The sequence below is a fragment of the Phocoena sinus genome, chromosome 5, assembly GCF_008692025.1.
Source record: "Phocoena sinus isolate mPhoSin1 chromosome 5, mPhoSin1.pri, whole genome shotgun sequence".
In the NCBI taxonomy this organism is placed as follows: domain Eukaryota; kingdom Metazoa; phylum Chordata; class Mammalia; order Artiodactyla; family Phocoenidae; genus Phocoena; species Phocoena sinus.
The window spans coordinates 139,533,065-139,551,311 of NC_045767.1; the positions used below are offsets into that span (position 1 = coordinate 139,533,065).

Consider the following 18,247-nt stretch of genomic DNA (forward strand, 5'->3'; position numbering starts at 1 on the left):
GGAGGATTGCTTACGCTAGGGATGCTACAGCCTCCCCGGGGGCAGGAAGCTGAAGAAATGGTTTTCCCCAGGCTTTGTCCGTCCAGACTCGGGTGGGCCTGTGCCTGCCCTGACGTTAGGGATCCAGACTGCAGTCAGGATGGCTGCTCTTTCCGTACGCAGGAAGCACAGGTGTGAGCTAGGACTCTGGTCTCAGTCAGAGTCGTCAGGCAGAGGGCTTGGGATGCGTCACGGCGACCGAGCAGTGGACCCTCTAAGGACTGAAGCCAGGGCTGTTAAATCCTGTACTATGGCCAGTTCCGGGATGCAAACCGACCACCACGGTGGCATCTGCAAAAGAGACACACACAGCTGCCTCCTGCCGGTACTAGGGCAGAACTGTGTTAAAGCGAACCTCACCGTACAGAACCTGTATTCTTGACAACACACACAGTTCTCAAGACCATGAATCAGGTCCCATGTAGTCATGCCAAGGGGAGAAGTTTAAGGCAACCCTAGTGTGAGCTATGGGAGTCGACAGAGGAGGGCTGTTGACATGGTGAACGGTCCTTTTTATCATAATTCTCACAGAGCAGGTTTTGCTCTACTAGGGAGGTATGCACGGACCATGGCTCTAAAGCCCACGGGGCTGCAGGGAATGGAATCTGATGGGGCAGTGTGGGCAGGTCTGTTACCCAGTCCAAGCTCCTACGGTTCACCACTGGACAGGCCAACAAATCGAGAGCCGAACTGTTGGCACGGCACGAGGAATAACGCTGTTACCGGGAGGGCCAGCAGGCAGAGCAGATGGTGGGCTCGTCCCAAAGAACCATCTTCCCCAAGTTAGCATTCAGGCTTGTTTTACACTAAAAGGGGAGGGGGTGTGGCTAGTTGTTGCAAACTTCCTGGTGTCGGAATCCTTTGTTCTTATGCTCTGTTCTGCAACTTTTTATCTCCGTTTGAATGTAAAGTGTTACACCTTTAAAGGTCAGAGCCCTGAGAAGAGGCTACCTCGTATATTTCAGGCTGTAGGCAACATTCTTAACTTGTAGCAAAAGCAAAGGAATACACAGGTTACAGTAAAAGAAGCCGCTCCAAGGTGGAGTCTGTTCTTCCCTAGCACAAGTTTCAGACAACAGGGAGTGTTGGAGACTGCAGTGGGCTGCCGCAGCCTTACCAGCCCAAATGCGGCAGCTGCGATTCAGGGACAGATATTCCTTGATAGGACAGTGATGCCAAATGTACTGAGATTCACGAGTGAGATCTGTGATCTAGGCTTCTGTGCAAAATGGTCTCATTTAAAAATGCTGGCACCCTATCCTAACCACATCCCACTTGCAAGCCAGCAAGTTAGCCTAACGCTGTTTCAAGGATCCTGGCAGAAGACACGACACTCCTAGAATGGTGGTAAGTACTGCATTCCTCACAGCCACGGCAGTAGCCAGAGAGGTCAGTTTCCCAAGTCCCAGTTCCCACAGGGAGACACAAAGAAGGCCAGAGGACAGCTGTGCGTGCAGTGGGCTTTCTTCCAGGATAGCAGCCCTGGGCTTAGGGAGTTGAATCTTACATACTGGATGGTAAGCATCCCTCCCTCTGCTCTAGAGGGAGATACTGTCTCCATTTCCAAGGCACTTGGCTATACACACACCCTTGGAAAGACAGTGTGGGCCAAAGGCAGTCAGAGCCTCTGGTCATAAGATGTGCACACGTATGAGGGGCCCGTGGAGAGTTGTCTCGCGATGAAATCTACCCCTAGTTCTACACCATCGTGGCATCTGGGGAAGTTTACCAATACAACACTTGGATCAATCTGATTGAAAGATCTGCACCCAGATTTGTTCAATTTGCCTCATACAGCTTTTAATTCCAGGTACCGTCAACAGGACTCCAAGCAGCTATTAGGCCACCCTGCAGGGCCGACCCTAAGCACGCCCCGCCCCCGGATGCTCTGGACCCGGCCGGCGGAACAAGTCCCAGCGACCGCCAGGCCTGTCTTCCAAAGCCTGCGCTCGCCAGCCCGTCCCGCTAGTGATGGCTCAGACTCCACATTGACCGCAAGGGGAAAGTCCAGGGCAGCGTTATCCGTCATTCCTAAGGACCCTGACCACTGAGCTGAGCCTGAGTGGAACGCCTCCGGGACCTGGGTGGTGTCTCTGACGTCAGCTAAGGCCGGGGAATATTTCATAGCAGCCGTCTCATCACAGGGGTGACAACCTGCAGTAGATGCATAAAGAATCCGTCAGTTGCCCTCCCTGAGTAGCCAAGCATGGCCTCACTCTGGAGAGATCCAGGTCCTCACGTCCAGGCCTCTTCATCAGTTCCTGGCGGTGCACCGAGCACTTGAAGATTTGGTATTTCTTCTTAATTCCTCCCTGCCCGGCAAGCCGGTGGGCGTGAAGGTTCCTGGTTTAGCTGGAATAAATGAGTCTAGTCTTTTCTGATGGAGGCCCTGCCTGAGGGCAGCTGGCCCTGCGTGCGTGCCCTACAGACCCACACCAGCAGCCGAAGACAGCCATTTGGCCCCGGAAAAGTCCAAGCAACAGCTACTGGAGTGGGTGGGGAAGACAGACAGGTGTGTAGGAGCTGCAGAGCCGGAGCTACACCCTGCTGCGCCGATAGAATGCGTCAGGTTAAGGGGAACGGGAATTAAATCATGTTCAGAGTTGTCTGGGAGGAAGTGGCAGCCCCAGCAATCAATACAATTCAATGCATTTTAAACAGTTTGGGTAGCCACCCTGGGGCCTTTTCCTTTGTGAGAGAGGCTCCAGGGTTGACACGGATGATAAAGACCATGAATACCCTTCGCTCTGCCGCATCTGCCGTATCTCCTGGGGTCAAGGTGCTCCCCCCACAGGGGCCACTGACCGCCCACCGTGAATCTGTGGTCCTATTTCAGTAGCCGTAACTTCAGCCTTTTCCCAGTTCTCCCAGACCACTCATCTGGAATAATCAGGTACAGGAAACACAAGGGCATTTTTTATAAAACCTGGAGACATGGGTTCTCTTCCCCGCTCGTGCCCAGGTGAGCCACTGTACGGGGACTCGACAGGACGAAGCTCAATCAGGAGCCCTTCATCCCTACCATCTGGAGCCAGGTCACTCCCGCAAGGGAGCCCAGGCGGATGAACCAGAATTAAGTCTGAATTCTCTAGGTCTTCTTGTGTCTGGGCTGCCAACCCAGAGGCTGTAGAGCTGTGCTGGCCTGGCTTCTGCTGGGAGACAGAGGGGAGCATCTTGTGCAGAAAAGCTCAGAGCAAAATCCAGAATTTTCAGATGAGGCCTCTTTCCCCCATTACCCTTTTTTGTTGGAGTGTAGTTACAATGCTGTGTTAGTTTCAAGTGTACAAAGTGATTCAGCCACACACACATACATATATATACACATTCTTTTTCAGACTCTTTTCCCTTATAGGTTATTACAAAATATGGAGTAGAGTTCCCTGTGCTATACAGTAGGTCCCTGTTGGTTGTCTGTCTATTTTATATATAGTAGCGTGTATATGTAAATCTCAAACTCCTAAGTTTGGTAAGTTTGTTTTCTATGTCTGTGGGTCTGTTTCTGTTCTGTAAGTAAGTTCATTTGTATCTTTTTTTAGATTCTGCATATAAGTGATATCATAAGACATTTGTCTTTCTCTGTCTGACTTCACCTAGTGTGATAACCTCTAGGTCCATCCATGTTGCTGCAAATGGCATTATTTCGTTCTTTTTCGTGGCTGAGTAATATTCCATTGTATATATGTGCCACATCTTCTTTATCCATTCCTCTGCTGATGGACACTTAGGTGGCTTCCATGTCCTGGCTATCGTGAACAGTGCTGCAGTGAACACTGGGGTGCATGCATCTTTTCGAATTATGGTTTTCTCCAGATATGCGCCCAGGAGTGGGGTTGCTGGATCATGTGGTAGCTCTGCAGTTAGTGATCCTTTTCACCACCCAGGAAGCAGCCCTGGCTATCGTGAACAGTGCTGCAGTGAACGCCGGGGTGCATGCGTCTTTTCGAATTATGGTTTTCTCCAGATATGCGCCCAGGAGTGGGGTTGCTGGATCATGTGGTAGCTCTGCAGTTAGTGACCCTTTTTACCACCCAGGAAGCAGCCGAGGGGAGATGATTCCTTTCTTGACACAACTGCACTCAGTAATCGTGCTTCCTTATCAGTGTGTAAACCAGCAGGAGGTGATGGGGGTGGAGCCAAAAGAAATTTTAGTCAGTTTCTGAGAAGCCTGTTCCCGTGGTCAGCAGTCCCAGGCGCTGGTGGGTGTAGGAAACAAGGAAGGCCAGCTGAAGAACTTAACTGTCAGCATGTAGCTGGGTGGATTTTGCAATAAAAATACACCATTGTTACACTGTAAATGTTCCCCAAACCTGAAGACAATATTCAGTTTACTCTCAAGGGCCATAATAATGTGACATCAGTGAGTTGATCTGCCTGGAACTTAAGCACTGTGACCTGAAAAGTGTCAACACTGGTGGTGCAGCCCGGTGGCTTCACGCGGGGTCGAAGTGTGACGTGGTCTGTCTGCAGGACTGGGGGAGGGGGGGTGCTCCAAGCCATTTGGCCACTCTCACCAGGAGACACGTGGGGCCACTTTCGGCGGGAATCACAAGCCTGGAGGCAGGGGTAATCTCTGACTCCGAAACATATTGGCACCTGGCCCGCGATGGCAACTGTGTTACGTTTGGTACAATGACGACAGATCCAGGCGGTGATGGCGGGAATGTGCGTGCGGCCTCACTCGGCCCCGGGAGTCCAGGCGGCATCCTCGGAGAACAGGCCCTCGTCAGAGGCACCTACCCGAGCGGTGCAAACAGCATCAGCAACTGTGACTTGTTTCCACCGTCAAGACCCCAAACACGGGAGCTTAGTCTGCTGGTGTGTAGTTTTTGAAGGAGCTAGAGTATTAGCAGCAACCCAAGGGTGAGTGAAAATACAGCAAGACCCTGGGTTTCAGCTCAGCTGAACCATCAGTGAACCAGGCCCAGACGTGTTGGAAACCCCTGTGAACCGAGGGCTCGGTTGAACCAGTAGCTTTGCTGTTAAGTGGCCGAGGGTGTGTAAAGCTGCCCCCAAGGTGACAGCTGCCACTTTTTCCTGTAAAGCTGAGAAGCCGAGGGGCCAGGCTAGTTGTGTTCCTGAACAAGCCGTTTCCACTTACCAGGTGAGGCTGTGGGCCCTTCCCACCCTGTTACTTGCTGAGACCGAGTCAAGCTGCCCCAAATGGAAGCGGAGGCTGGAGAGCCCCACAGCCCTCCGGGTCAGGCGCTCGGCTTTAACAGAAGACTCACAGCAGCAGACCAGTAAGGCTGGGCAGTAGGGGCTGCAGGTCACCGTCCGGGTGACAGGTCTAACCCTCAAGGAGGACTCTCGCAGCGAAGGCTGACTCTCTGTCAGGGCTCTAATCACCAGAGTTATCAGACCGGAGACCTGCAGCCGCCGAGTCGTGGTGTGCACGGCGCATCGGGAGAAGCCCCTCGGGCGCTGAGGCCCAAGGAAGCAGGGGGCGGACAGGTCAACTCCAGATGGCCATGCCGACAGGCGTGTAACCACAGTACGGTGAAGGAGCCTAAAAGGCCCCCCACGGGGCGCATTTGCGTCCCTTTTCCACTGTGATTCTTGCCTAAACCCCATTAACGTAATTCACATGCCCGTCCCACCAGGGAACCAGCTAGGAGGGCGACCTGTATACAGCACGGTCATAAAACCTCAATTCCCTTCACTCTCCCTTCCCCACCCCCCAATATCCAGACCCGTGATTCCACACACACACACACACCAGGGGCAGGGAGACCTGGGCCTCACCCCTAACCGGCTCTCTCCTGAAAGAGAGGCGCCAGTAGGAATGGCCAGGGAATGCAGAGGGAGAGGGCCGCTCCAGCCCGCTAAGCAAGGAGCCTTCACTTGCAGTTTGGAGCCTGGCTCCACAGAGAGCCTCTGAAGTCTTGGGTCCAGCACCCTGGAGCACGAGGCCGGGTCCTCGTGACCGACACCGTCAACCTCGGCCTGGGGACCCTGCTCTCAGCCAGCCCAGCAACGCTGAATCCAGCCTGGGCCGTGGGGCTCGCTCATTGCAGCTGATGAGGGGCTGGCTTGTACAGCAGTGACTTCTTTTTAAGGGGATCATCTTAATCTGGGGCACGAGTCGCCCTATTGCTAAGAAAATATCCGTAGATTCTTGCCCAGCTGATGTGCAAGGTCTTCCAGGGCTGTGGGTCTGACCTCAGTCATTTGTCTTTGTCAGTCTGTCTAGTCGCTTGAATCAGCATCGTAAGTCCAATTCAGGGCACGAAAGGTCCAGACACGGCCTGCCTGACTTTGCTAGGGTTGCCAGAACAGAGTACCCAGGTGCTGCCACTGCAGAAATTTACTGTCTCCCGACCCAGGAGACTAGAAGTCCAGGATCAAGGTGTCGGCAGGGTTGGCTCCTTCCGAGGGCTGTGAGAAATACCCGTCCTGGGCCTCTCACATAACTTCTGGTTGGTTCCGGCAATAATTGATATTCTGTGACCCGTGGAAACCTCAGCTAGATGTCTGCCTTCAGCGTCACGTGGGTTCTCCCTGGGTGGCTCTGCGTCCAAATGTCCCCTTTTTCTAAGGACACCGGTCATATTGGATTAGGGGTCCGGTCTATACGCTCTGGGTGACCTCATCGCAACTAATTACGCCTGCTGTGACCCTATTCCCAAATAGGGAACGACACCGTCTACCTCCACTTTTGGGGGGACACGGTTCAACCCACAGCAATGCCTTATCTGTGATTTCCACAGGAGTTTGTGTGTCTCCGGGAAATCCCCCCCAAAGAACCAAGCTCCCTTATGGCAGCCAGGACTACGGAAAAAGTCCAAGGCCTCTGACTGTCATCTCTGCAAAGATCTAAGGTTGGCGTGAACGTCTGCAGGAAGAGCTGAGCCTCAGACTCCCTCGTTGCCACCCTTTCCCCACAGGGCAGGTGGATCGTCTTCCTTTTCACTGAGTGTGAATGTCCCTCTCCATTACTGTTGTCTGAAGAGGGCTGGAACCTCGCTCTAGTCCAGGACTGTTCTTGGTACTGGTTATGACGATGACATACATCTGAGGCTGGCAACCTGACTGGGGAGAAAGGCTCTCATCCAGAGGGTGTCAGGAACAACACAGCCACCGTTGAGACAGCTGAATTTGAAACTCCCGCCGGGTGCGTGACGTGAAACTCCACCCCCAGTTCTTCCTCACTAGCAGACAATAAAACAGACAACCACTTACTACCCTGTGGAACGTGAAACTTGGTCACCATCTTTGCTACCGAGTCCCGTGGACTCTTCCTTCAAATCCTGTCGATTGGCCCACAAGAGCCTCGTCCATCCTCTTCTACGAAGCCGTGTCTCCATCAGCATCCCATCCTTGCTGCCAAACCGTCAAGAACTAGAAGAGTGAGATTTTTATTTGTGAGGTAACAGGTTAAACTGCTGTCGTGAGTTCTGGCGGAAGACACGAGATCCCTGGGTCAGAGGCAGAAGACTTCACCACTCAAAACGACGTCTCTAGACACACGGAGAACCAGCTTCATCTTGCACGGGCTTCCTGGGCCCTCACTTCCGGAGGACAATGTGATCTCTGCATACACAGTGGCTGCATTATAGGACAGAAGCCCTGAGCTTGGGAATGCAAATCGTGCATAACGGGCGGGAAATATGGCTGCGCGTTTGCTCTGCGGGCGGGCATTATCTCACTTGCTAAGGCTGCCTGCTGTACAGACGTTCTTGAAAAGATCGTGTAAAGCAAAGGCAGCCAGTCCTCCTGCTCCTCTACAAAATGCAAGGCAGTGATGGAAAAACGTCTCCTAGCAACCTGCGGCCAAAGCAAATGGACCCCAGAGCTCGCGCTACTCACCGTTACACTTGGATAAGCTGAGCGCAGTTTTATTCTCAAATGTAGGTTTTCAAAAAGTGTATGGCTTTGGTTTTATTTGTGATTTGAAAAACTTGAATATGAGTTTTGTTGGAAAAAGGAGTTTTACAGACTAAAGAAATGTATTTTGCTTATACCGGGACTGTATTCAAAGATCACTTTTTCAAAAGGGATTTTGGATACACTGACCTATACACAGCAAAGGCCTGAATTAAGAGTTTCTGGTCCTTCTTCTCCCCACTGTTGTGTTGGAGGTTTCCTCTGTCTGAAACGGCAAGACCCGCAACAGAACAAATGTATTAAATATTGTTTCTACTTGATTCGATGGTTCATTTTCTTTTTAAACAGAACTCATTTTAAATTTTAAGAAGGTTTTTATTTAACACTTTTATTACAATATTTATATGGCAACAATATCTAACAAGCTTCTGAGACACAGGATACATTTTTGATAGACTTTGCGACTCTGCCAGAAGCAGATCTCAAAATAAACAGTGTTATTTAAAGCAACTGTGAAAGTAATCATAAAAGAAGTGTTGTTAGTATCAAGGTTTTCAACACGAGGTTCACCAGCTATCCTATTTCACGTAGAGGAAAAATGAAAAGAAGTACTCGAACTAGAAGAAAAAGTGGGATACCAAGAGCAGTGCACATTTACCAAAAACTTGAGAAAATTACTGAGAGATATGTTAAATATTTGCTAAAAAGAAAACTTTAGTTGCTCATATGTGAAGCCCCATGAATCAATCATTCCATAGAATCAGGAGCAAAAGAACTTCTTCCCTTTCCTCCTCAAAAATCAAGGGGTCACATCTATGCCAAAACCCAGACTTCTAGTTCTTCGTTCTCTTCTCATTTCAAGTAGGATTTGCTGTTTCTTCCCTTCTAGATAATGTTATTAGCCTGAGGGTCTCTGCTACCTCCCTGCGGTGGCCTAGGAGTGCATTCCAGGGAATCCCCTAACCTCTGGAAATACACATCAGTCTTGGGGTGTAAGGGCATATGCACATTTTTAGAAGGGTGATGGCCTGTATCTCTTATCCAGTTCTCAAAGTGATTTGTGACTCAGTGAAGGTGGAGACCCACTGGCCTGTTGTAACAGTTTCTAGAGTAAAATATAAAGAAGATTCACTGGGGTAAGTGAAGAAAATACTAGAATTTCTATGTTTATATTCATGCTTGCTTAAAAATAAGCTTATTACTATATTATTTCAGACTGAGAACAACATTATATATTTATTAATCATAGATATTAATAATACTTATATGATAAAGTTTATTTTTATATACTTACAATAGATTGTCAACGTTCTGAAGATTTTACTAATGGTGTGCAGAATCCAAACGTCTGGAGAACACTGCTCTAGATCACTATCAAGCTGTGTCGTTAAGATGTGGCAGGGCATCTTTAATTTACATGTGGGAGGAGGTGAAGGAACAGTACATTCTCAAAGACTAAAACGTTTTTATCCACTTCAATTTTCCGACGTACAATTTATCTGGGGAAGAAAGCAGCTCACTGTGATCGAACAGCCCTGGATACCGCCTCGTGGGGCATCATTGTTTCCAAAGGCACCGAATTCTGTGAGCATTGTCACTCTAACTTTCCAAAAGGCTTCAGCTTTACCTTTTTATTCGGGCGTGTAATACGATGGATTGTCCGACTTCTGTAACAGCATTTTGTTTTGCTTTAATTTTCCCTGAGATGACCTCATAGCTCTTCCCTCAATACAGATGGGTTTGGCAACCTTTCAGACTAAACAAACATCTTAGCTGATACTGTATAAGATTTGGGCATTATGCAAACTCGTTTTCTGCCAAGTGATCTTCTTCACGATCTGTAAGGTTTAGTTGCAATTTAATATATTTTTTGTTATATACATGTTTGTTTTAGTTTTTAGATTCTGCATATACATGATAGCACACAGAACTGGTCTTTCTCTGTCTGACTTATTTCACTAAGCCTGATACCCTCCAGATCCATCCACATTGTTGCAAATGGCAGAATGTCTCAACATTAAATACTTAAAAAAATTGAAAGGCAGCAAAACCTTATCGAAAATCTTCTGATCTCCAAAATATCTGAGCTTAAGTCCTAGATCTGCAAATTAAATTTTGTCCTGATCTCGATCCCTGTGTTTAAATCTTAGATATTAACATTTCCCTGAAACTAAGTTTATTACGATGAAAATGAATTTGCACTGATAGTAAAAGAAACCTAGCGTTTAGAATATCACATTTTTCCCCGTTTGGCTTAGTTTTAAAATTTGAAAGCTATGCGTTTATGAAACCTATGCTATCTTGGTTTTGCAGGCACTGAATACAGGAAGAACAGTTTTAGAGGTCAAAGTGTGTGGATTGTGTGAGTTGGTCAAAACAGATGCAGGTGTGACAGGTCAAGGGCAAGGCTGCTTCAGGAGAAATATAGGTGGCAATAAAGTGTAAAATGTTGCAGGTGTCTTAAAGTACGAACACCAAGTGAGTACACGTCACCAACACCATGAAAGAAGCATTAAAGGGAGCCACACTTCTGCAGTCTGGAAGCGAACAGGCAAAGAACAAAAGGAAACTAAAGGCAGCCAGGACTGCAGAGGGCTAATCCCTTCCAGAAGTTCTCGCCTCTCACGGTGGGAGGATTATTCTTCCCCTTCACAAGAGAACACAGATTTCCCAGGATTTGAGGAAGAATTCCAGCAGAGAATGTAGGTCGCAACACTGTCAACTCTGGTTTACATTTACCTCTTGGTGTTCTCTGCTGAGTAAAGCAAGCTGTCCCTGCGCTTTTAGCCTCTGTTTGGACAAGGGGCTCGCACTTTCCTATCGTCTCTGCAGCAACCTGAGGTTTGGTTTTGCAGGACGTGTTACGTCCTCCATTACAGGCTTTGCAAACCCTCTGGCCCAAGCCCCTCCGCACCGCCCTCCCCCCGCCCGTGTGTCACACCGCATCCTTCACCCTGCAAACCGGCCTTCACTTCACTTGTTCCCACGCAGCCGGCTCCACGGGGAAACGCACCCAAGCCCACCAGCAGGCACGACAGCTCTTTATGCTCTGTGGTTCGGGGAAGGGCCGTGTCCTGTAGAGTCCCTTCCACTGAGGAATGACGACGTATCCAGGTAAAGCCCACCGTTTACAGCCACAAGCATCCAGCGGCTCATTGGGCGTGGCTTTCCAGCCTCACGCAGCCTTAGGCATCGCTGGGGCTTTGCTGGTGGCGCTCGCGGGGCGAGGGCGAGTCAGCCCCCAGCCACTCCCCACGTCACTGCGCCTTCCCTTGCTAGCCCACCGGCCCGGGCCAAGCAGCCTGCTCTGTGCCTCACCATGGCTGCCCCGGAGGGACTGGCAACGTCAGGGAGGAGGGATTTGGAGGACAGGCCAGTAGAACGCTGCAACAGCCCTTCCCACCCAAGGAGTCATGGAAACAACAGAACCTGAAGAGCAGCTCCTGGCGTTCTTGGGAGGAACCGGTGGCTTGGGACCCACATTATACACATTTTAGGACAGTTCACTTGGCAGTAAGATTCGGAACCCTTGGCTCCCAACCCTGTCACAGAGACCCTCTGTGTCCATCCTTTTCTGCATCCTCAACCCCACGCCAGCCTCAAGCCCCCGTCCGGGTCCCTCACTTTCCTTGCGAACATACCCTCGGGCTCCATCCCTGCCTACCCTCAGCGGTCTGGCCATGAATACGTCTCCCTCACCTCCACCCTCCAAAGTGGATCAGACAGAGATGGAAAAGGGATTCCTTAAAGTTTTCAGCATCCGAGTTGCAGATTTTGAGTGCATTCCATCATGGAGATGTTGTATGTCCATCTTGCTTAAGGGCTCTGAGGTATCCCATAGTTAACGAGCCTTTGCAGGCTGGTCTGGGGAATCTATCACAGATGACTTAATGTTTTCGAGAAAATACATTTTTGGTAACTTTTTATTTGGATCAAATATCAAACTTATGGAAAGGTTGCAGGAATAGTACAAGGAATTCCCATGGAGCTTCTACCCAGATTGTTCACATTTTCCTCCATTGGTTCTGTGTGTGTGTGTGTTTACACACACACACACAGAAAATATTTTTTGAATTCTAATTAATTTACAACTTTTGGAACATAAATTATTAGCAAATTTGGGTCTGCTTAAATAGGTGATAAATAAGACACATTATTTTATGCTTTTTAATTTCCCTTAATTCCTAATATTTTCCCTGTAATAAGGGCTCATTTCCAGAAAGAAAAATGTATTTAAGTCTTTACTTTCCTTTTAAATACTTTTATTAACTTCATATAATTGTGAGACTATGTTTTCCCCAGGCCTGTGGTACTCTCCAATAGTAGGATTGGTATTTCATGAGCCCTGTTCAGTACCTCGAGACACCGGAGCCTCACTGAGTAAATAATAATTATTGTGATATGTATAGTAATACACCAGGGATGCTAGAGGCCAGCCAGTAATGGCCTTTATTCCCGAGGTCACCATGGACCGGCCTGGGGACTAGTGGAGAGAACTGTTAAAAATTCCAGCTGACGTACCCCTCAGATCCCCAAATAAGAAAGAGCTCAGTGTATCTATAGCTCTGCTGATACTGATTTAAACACTGTAATGTTCGGCTTTCTCTTGCTTTGAAGTTGCGTTCTTTTTAAAATCAGATCTTTATCTCCAACCAAACTCTGCATGTTACTTAGTTCACCAGAGATCTTAGACTAACATTATTAAAAGTTTACTTTCCAGAAAAGTGTTTTGAAATTTCTACAATGAAATCACAGCATAATTTTCTTCATCAATATTAACATCCTCTTTAAAAATATCATTGAATTAATTTCGCTAGAATAAAAAATTCACAGATGTGTACTTAAGACAAAGAGTCCTGATGGTTCCAAGGACATATATACACACCAGAGTGTTGAACACAAACGCTTAAAAAGTAAGCTATCAGCCGAAAGAACAAGTCTTATTTCCCACTTCTGAACTCCAGATTTTCCTGATGGGACTCTACACGGCTCAGCCTGGCAACGGAGGGTGTCTGCTGAAATAGGTTCAGATTACGGCTGTACGCTATGATTCATTCCCTGAATGCTGCCTTTACTCCATGTTGCTTCTGGGTAAAGTAAATTAGAATAATATTATTGCATTTTAATGTAGGCTGTAACCCTCTTTTATCCTGAAGATTATGACACAAAAATGAATTAATAGAAATGAAATTGCTCTTATGAATTAAAATAGCCTTTCCCATATACAGACTTTTTAAAATGTCAGAAAAGGAAATATTTATTGTTATGACACATTACGTTGTGGAGAATATTTTTATAAAATCATCTTTGATATTTACAGAAGAACTACTTCAGATTCATACTGCATCTAACCCATAATGGCTTATTTTCTCTAAAGAAAAGAAAAAGAAAAAAGTGCAACAGAAGAAGCCTCAACCTGTTTTGTTATGTATGCTAACAGTTAAATGAGGAAATGTAACAAAATGCAGACTTGAAAGGTTCAAGGAGCTTAGGGTATCAAAGACTACGGTTTCTATTCAAAAAGCGTTTTTAAGGCAACCAACACTATGAGAAGCGCTTTGATAACCAGGGTGTTTGGCCAGGGCAGAAGGCAGGCGACTCCACCAGGCTGTACAGGTCACGACAATCGCCCGATATATGAACAAGGCGCTCAGTTCTGAGTATAGGTTATAAGCTATTCTTATATATCAGAAATACTCCCCCAAAGTCACTTTTTGAGGCTTCTTTCTTTCCTTCTTTCTTTCTCTCTCTCCTCTCTCTCTCTCTCTTTCTTTTACACTGAAGAGTTGAACATTGAGGTGAATACATTTTTGTCATGTTAAGTGGAAGGAAAAACAGGTGGTGACTTAGCTCCCAAAATGTTACCACCGCTCCTTAGCTCGCTGCCATCCCAGTGTGCTCTCAGAAGGTCCACACACGCTCCAAGGACTCAAACCCAGAGACTAACAATTGGGTGTATATTTGGCTAATCTATTCCCGATGCTTTGCCTAAAAAATTGGCATTGGCTTCCTCGACATCTTTCTTCTGGAACCATGGCTTTGAAGTTGTTCCTTGTTGATAAGCTTCCAGAAAATGACAGATTCCAGGAATGTCACTAGGAAAGTTTGGTGGGAGTTCCTCCCTTGATCGAGGTGTAAACACAAAACCAGGACAGTCTTTGAGTAATCTGGAAATATTGAAACACAAATATTAATCATAAAACTTAAGACTGACGTAACTGTCTAGTCAAGAAAAGGTGACATAACTAAAGGAACATTCCTGAGAATATTAATAAACCAACCATCTTCGGTGTCACTGACAGGAAAAATCCTAATGATGTTTATAAGCATCTTCACAGAAGAACGGCAGGGGGTCAATGCACAGTAACAGAAAGCCCTACCAAATAATGTAGTTCACTCATATTAGGAAAGGTAACTATCAAATAGTCTTGTAAAGGTATCATCTATAATCTATAGAACAGTGCAATACACAGCAGTGGCGAAAAAAAACCCAAACAATGCAAAAAATACATGAAAATAATGTTACAGAACTGGAAGAGTTGAAAGAGATAAGACATTGCCAATTCATTCATTTTCTAAATATTGCTGAGAAGTAAGCTTGGGCAAGACCTTGTGAAAGAAAATCCTATATAAGATATATATCTACATATAAAATGTGAGAGTAACTTTGGGATCTCGCAATAGAATTTTTATGAATTCTAGGTTAGTAGGACTAAAGTGAGATTTAGTTGTATATATCCACACTCTACTTACTATCTGATATTTGCAATATATTTTCTTCTTAAATTCTTAAGAATTAAATTTCACCTTAAATTCAGATGTTCTACAGGCTTTTATTATTTGCTGCATTTGTCCATGATGATAAACTCATTTGAAACTCTAATCATTTTGATTAAGTTACTGTCTCCTCTTCCCACTTGCTTCCCTAGCTTTCTGTCAAATGCAAACTTAATAAGCATCTCTCTGATCTATTATTCAGGCCGTGGATGGAAACTGGCTGTAAACCAGTTTCTGCAGAAAATCTCTCCTCGTGTCTCCCCTTCCACTCCCCAGTCTGCAGTGAAAAGAGTGATGATGCTGCACGAGACGTGGGGACGCTGACGCCCCTCTGTGTGCTGAGGAAACCGCTGCACAGAGGTGCAGGTCTCAAGGATCACAGACCTCGAGTAGAATACATGGGAGTGTTCAATCAACTAATTTTTATCAGTGCACCAATAAACATGTAGTCTGCAAAATCATAAGACTAATGAAATGATGTTTTAGTCATGGATTTGTAAATATTTTGAGTACCTATTATTTTTAAGGCATAGTACTTGGTAATATATAATGAAAAATTACAGGATTCCACACAATTGAAAGTATAAGCTTCAAAGTCTGGTAGATGTAGGTCTGAATAACAGCAAAGCTGTCAGATTTCTAGCCTTTCAAATGGGGATTAAAATAATACATGTCTCTTAAGACAGTTGTGAAGATTAAATAGATTGAACAAGATTAATTAAGCATCAATTAGATATCACATAACACCCGTCATACTGGCAACAATCAGTCTGATAATATGAGTCACTGGGAAACAGAAACCTCCAGACACCGTGGATTCTATCGGTACATATTACCAATATATACCAATAGATTGGTGAAACCAATCTGGACAGCTAACTGATGCTTAGTAAAGCCGAAACTGGGTATAGCCCACGATCTGGGAATACCATTCGTAGGGATATTATCTAGACACATATGTTTAAGAATATTTATCAAATCACGTTGTGTAATAATGAAAAACTGGCAATCCTCTAATTACCCATGGATAGAAGACAGACTGGCTCGTTTATACTCTAGAATACATATTATGTCACCTGCGCATACGGGGACGTGCTAGATTTATCTCGTACCAGCTTGTGAGAAACAGCCGTTAAGCACTCTGGAATTCTGCAAGCCAGTTAAACCATCGGTAGCCTGAAACCTGCCACGGTGATAGTATTTACACCTGAAAAACTGGTAAAAGCTAGAAGTCAGGGAGTATCCGCTTCACTCCGCAGGCTGGTTTACCAGCACACCACCGCATTAGGAATACTGTAAATAAATGAACCAGATTTTTATGAACTGGATTTATATTTCATCAAGAAAAAAATCTCAAAAACATAGTATTGAGTGGATTGAAGGCAAGTTGTAAAAGGGAATAGGTGGAATCTATTTTCCTCCGGTTTTATTCTTCTATCTGGAGCATTCAGAAGTGGCTTAAAAAAAAAAAAAAAAAAAGAAGTGGCTTTAAAGCAAATCACTTAAATGTATGAAGAGCCTCGCTCCAGATCGCACATCTGGTAAGCCCTGTGCTGTAGGACATGTCTTCTGCCTACAAATCCCATGCTTTTTAAAGAGACTTACAGATGTTTTGTTCATTAAATCATCTTTTTAAAAAGATCCAAATCTGTAAGAAAAACAGGTTGGAAAAATAAAACCATTTAGAAGAAAGCTTGCGTAAGATCCAAGAATAGTAGTCCCAGGGCAGTCCCAGGGCAGATGCTCACATGTGGAGGGAGGTTTTCTTTATCCCTCCTGACCGGACACGGTTTCCTGCGAGTGGCTGCATCAACTCTCCGAATTCGGCCATCGTCCCATAATCCCTTATTCTCCTTGTTCCCTGGTGGAATTCAAGTCCCGCTTCTGTGTCACTGGTCAACTTTCCCGCCCGCACGGGGCACCTGCCAGTTTTGTCTTTAATGATCCTGCAACACTGCACGCAACCCTCCCTTTAATCCACTGACCCCAAACTCAAACGATATTGAACCTAGTGTCTGCGTTCTCTGCACTTCAGTAAAAACAAACAAAAATGCGGGAAACTGTCCCCTAGAAGAAAACTTCTCGTGACATTTCAAAGAAAGGAATGTCTAATTGCCATTACATTCTAAATTGCTGATCAGAATTTGGAAGTGGAAGTTTGAAGGAAATGGATAGTTTTGGTTGTGTGTATGCAGTCTGTGTCCTAAAGTTACATGTGCTTCATAAATATATCAAGGAAGTTAACACTTCGTAATATCATTGTATTGGGAAACGCCATCCCTGAATTCAGGGTACTATCAATAAAGCTCTGCAAAGAAATAATTACCTTTCATATTTGTATAACTTATAGAATCTCCACTTGTCCTGAACTTAAGAAACACAGGATGAGCTGAGATGAGCACCTGAGGGTGTGCCCAGGGCGGGTGAGGAATGTGTCTGTGAAGACGCGGCCTCTGACTTAAGGTCTGATGTGCGAAGGAGGAAAGCAGGGGATGACCCGGGAGAGAAACGCAAAGCAAGCATCCTCCATTCAGGAATCGGTTTGGCGAGTGTGATGCATAAAAACGAGGCCGGGTTGCAGGAGATCCATGAAATAAGGCGGGAGTGGAAGAAACCTTGGTCGTAGGGTCTGGCGGGACTCTGGTCAGAGGGAACACGTGAGTCCGTGGTTGCACGTCTAATTTTGTTCTGGCTTGTGAGGCCGGGGGACGGATCTGGCCCGTGCTTCACGAAGAGAACATGGGCACCACGTGGAGGGGAGCCTGGGTGTGAGTAGCGCCCCGTGCAGCACACTCACCTGTGGTGGGGGCGGGGCGCGCACGGGGAAGGCGAGGGCATGCCAGGGTGCTGGTGCCAGGAGCCAGGGGCACGGCGGCCCTCTACCGCCCAGTCAGGAGACTGATGGAGCTCGGCCGGTGGGAAGTGGGTGTCTTCGGGGAGGGGGGGGGGGCGGAAATCAGCTGTTCTAATAGGATCGCATTGCCTGTAACGGGCCAATTAGTCACCCGAGCAGAAATACAGGTCAGAGCTTACGAGTGGAGATTCTCAGTGGAGAATCATGGGTCGGGCTGGAGATCAAAGTTCCCATGAGGCTAACGCGCAGTTCAAAAAAAAAAAGTTAAAGTGAGGATGATCCAAGTTATGGCTTTTCTCTTCCTTTAAGATGATCTAAGCGAGAACAAGTTATGAAGAATGAAACAAACCAACAGACAAAAATGACGACTGCGTATGAATGAAAATAGACTTCAGGCACTGAACGGGATCCATACCTGTAGGTGGTAGGGCTGACGTTGATTTTCCGGGGGACACTGCAGGACTCGAACTTGTTAGCCAAGGTGACATTATTTCCAAAAAGGCAGTAACGGGGCATCTTAACTCCGACAACTCCGGCAAAAACCGACCCAGAATGCAGTCCAATGCGCATCTGAAAGCAAGAGCAAAGCAACGTTCCGGTCATGGGTGAACACTGCTGCTAGTCGGCGCCGGCTGCGTGCCTGTCGAAACCACCGGGCTCCTGGCTCTGCCCACACGCCCTCCTTCCTCCAAGCCTGCAGCCCATCCCCTCTCCTCGCCACCTCCTCAGCCCCGCCTCTTCACGCTGCTCACA

The 18,247-nt window shown here is 46.8% G+C and overlaps 1 protein-coding gene across 2 annotated transcripts in view; it reads right to left on the reverse strand.

Moving 5' to 3' along the window:
* Nucleotides 1–11,768: 11,768 nt before the first annotated feature.
* Nucleotides 11,769–18,247, reverse strand: part of GUCY1A1 (guanylate cyclase 1 soluble subunit alpha 1) — a 59,558-nt gene continuing 53,079 nt past the window's right edge. For both annotated transcript variants that reach the window (XM_032633444.1, XM_032633443.1), the window contains exons 8-9: nt 17,910–18,064; nt 11,769–14,030 (exon numbers count right to left, since the gene is read on the reverse strand). In XM_032633444.1, coding sequence (XP_032489335.1) covers nt 13,829–14,030; nt 17,910–18,064 — 357 coding nt within the window. In that variant the 3' untranslated portion in view covers nt 11,769–13,828. The remainder of the gene's footprint in view (nt 14,031–17,909; nt 18,065–18,247) is intronic.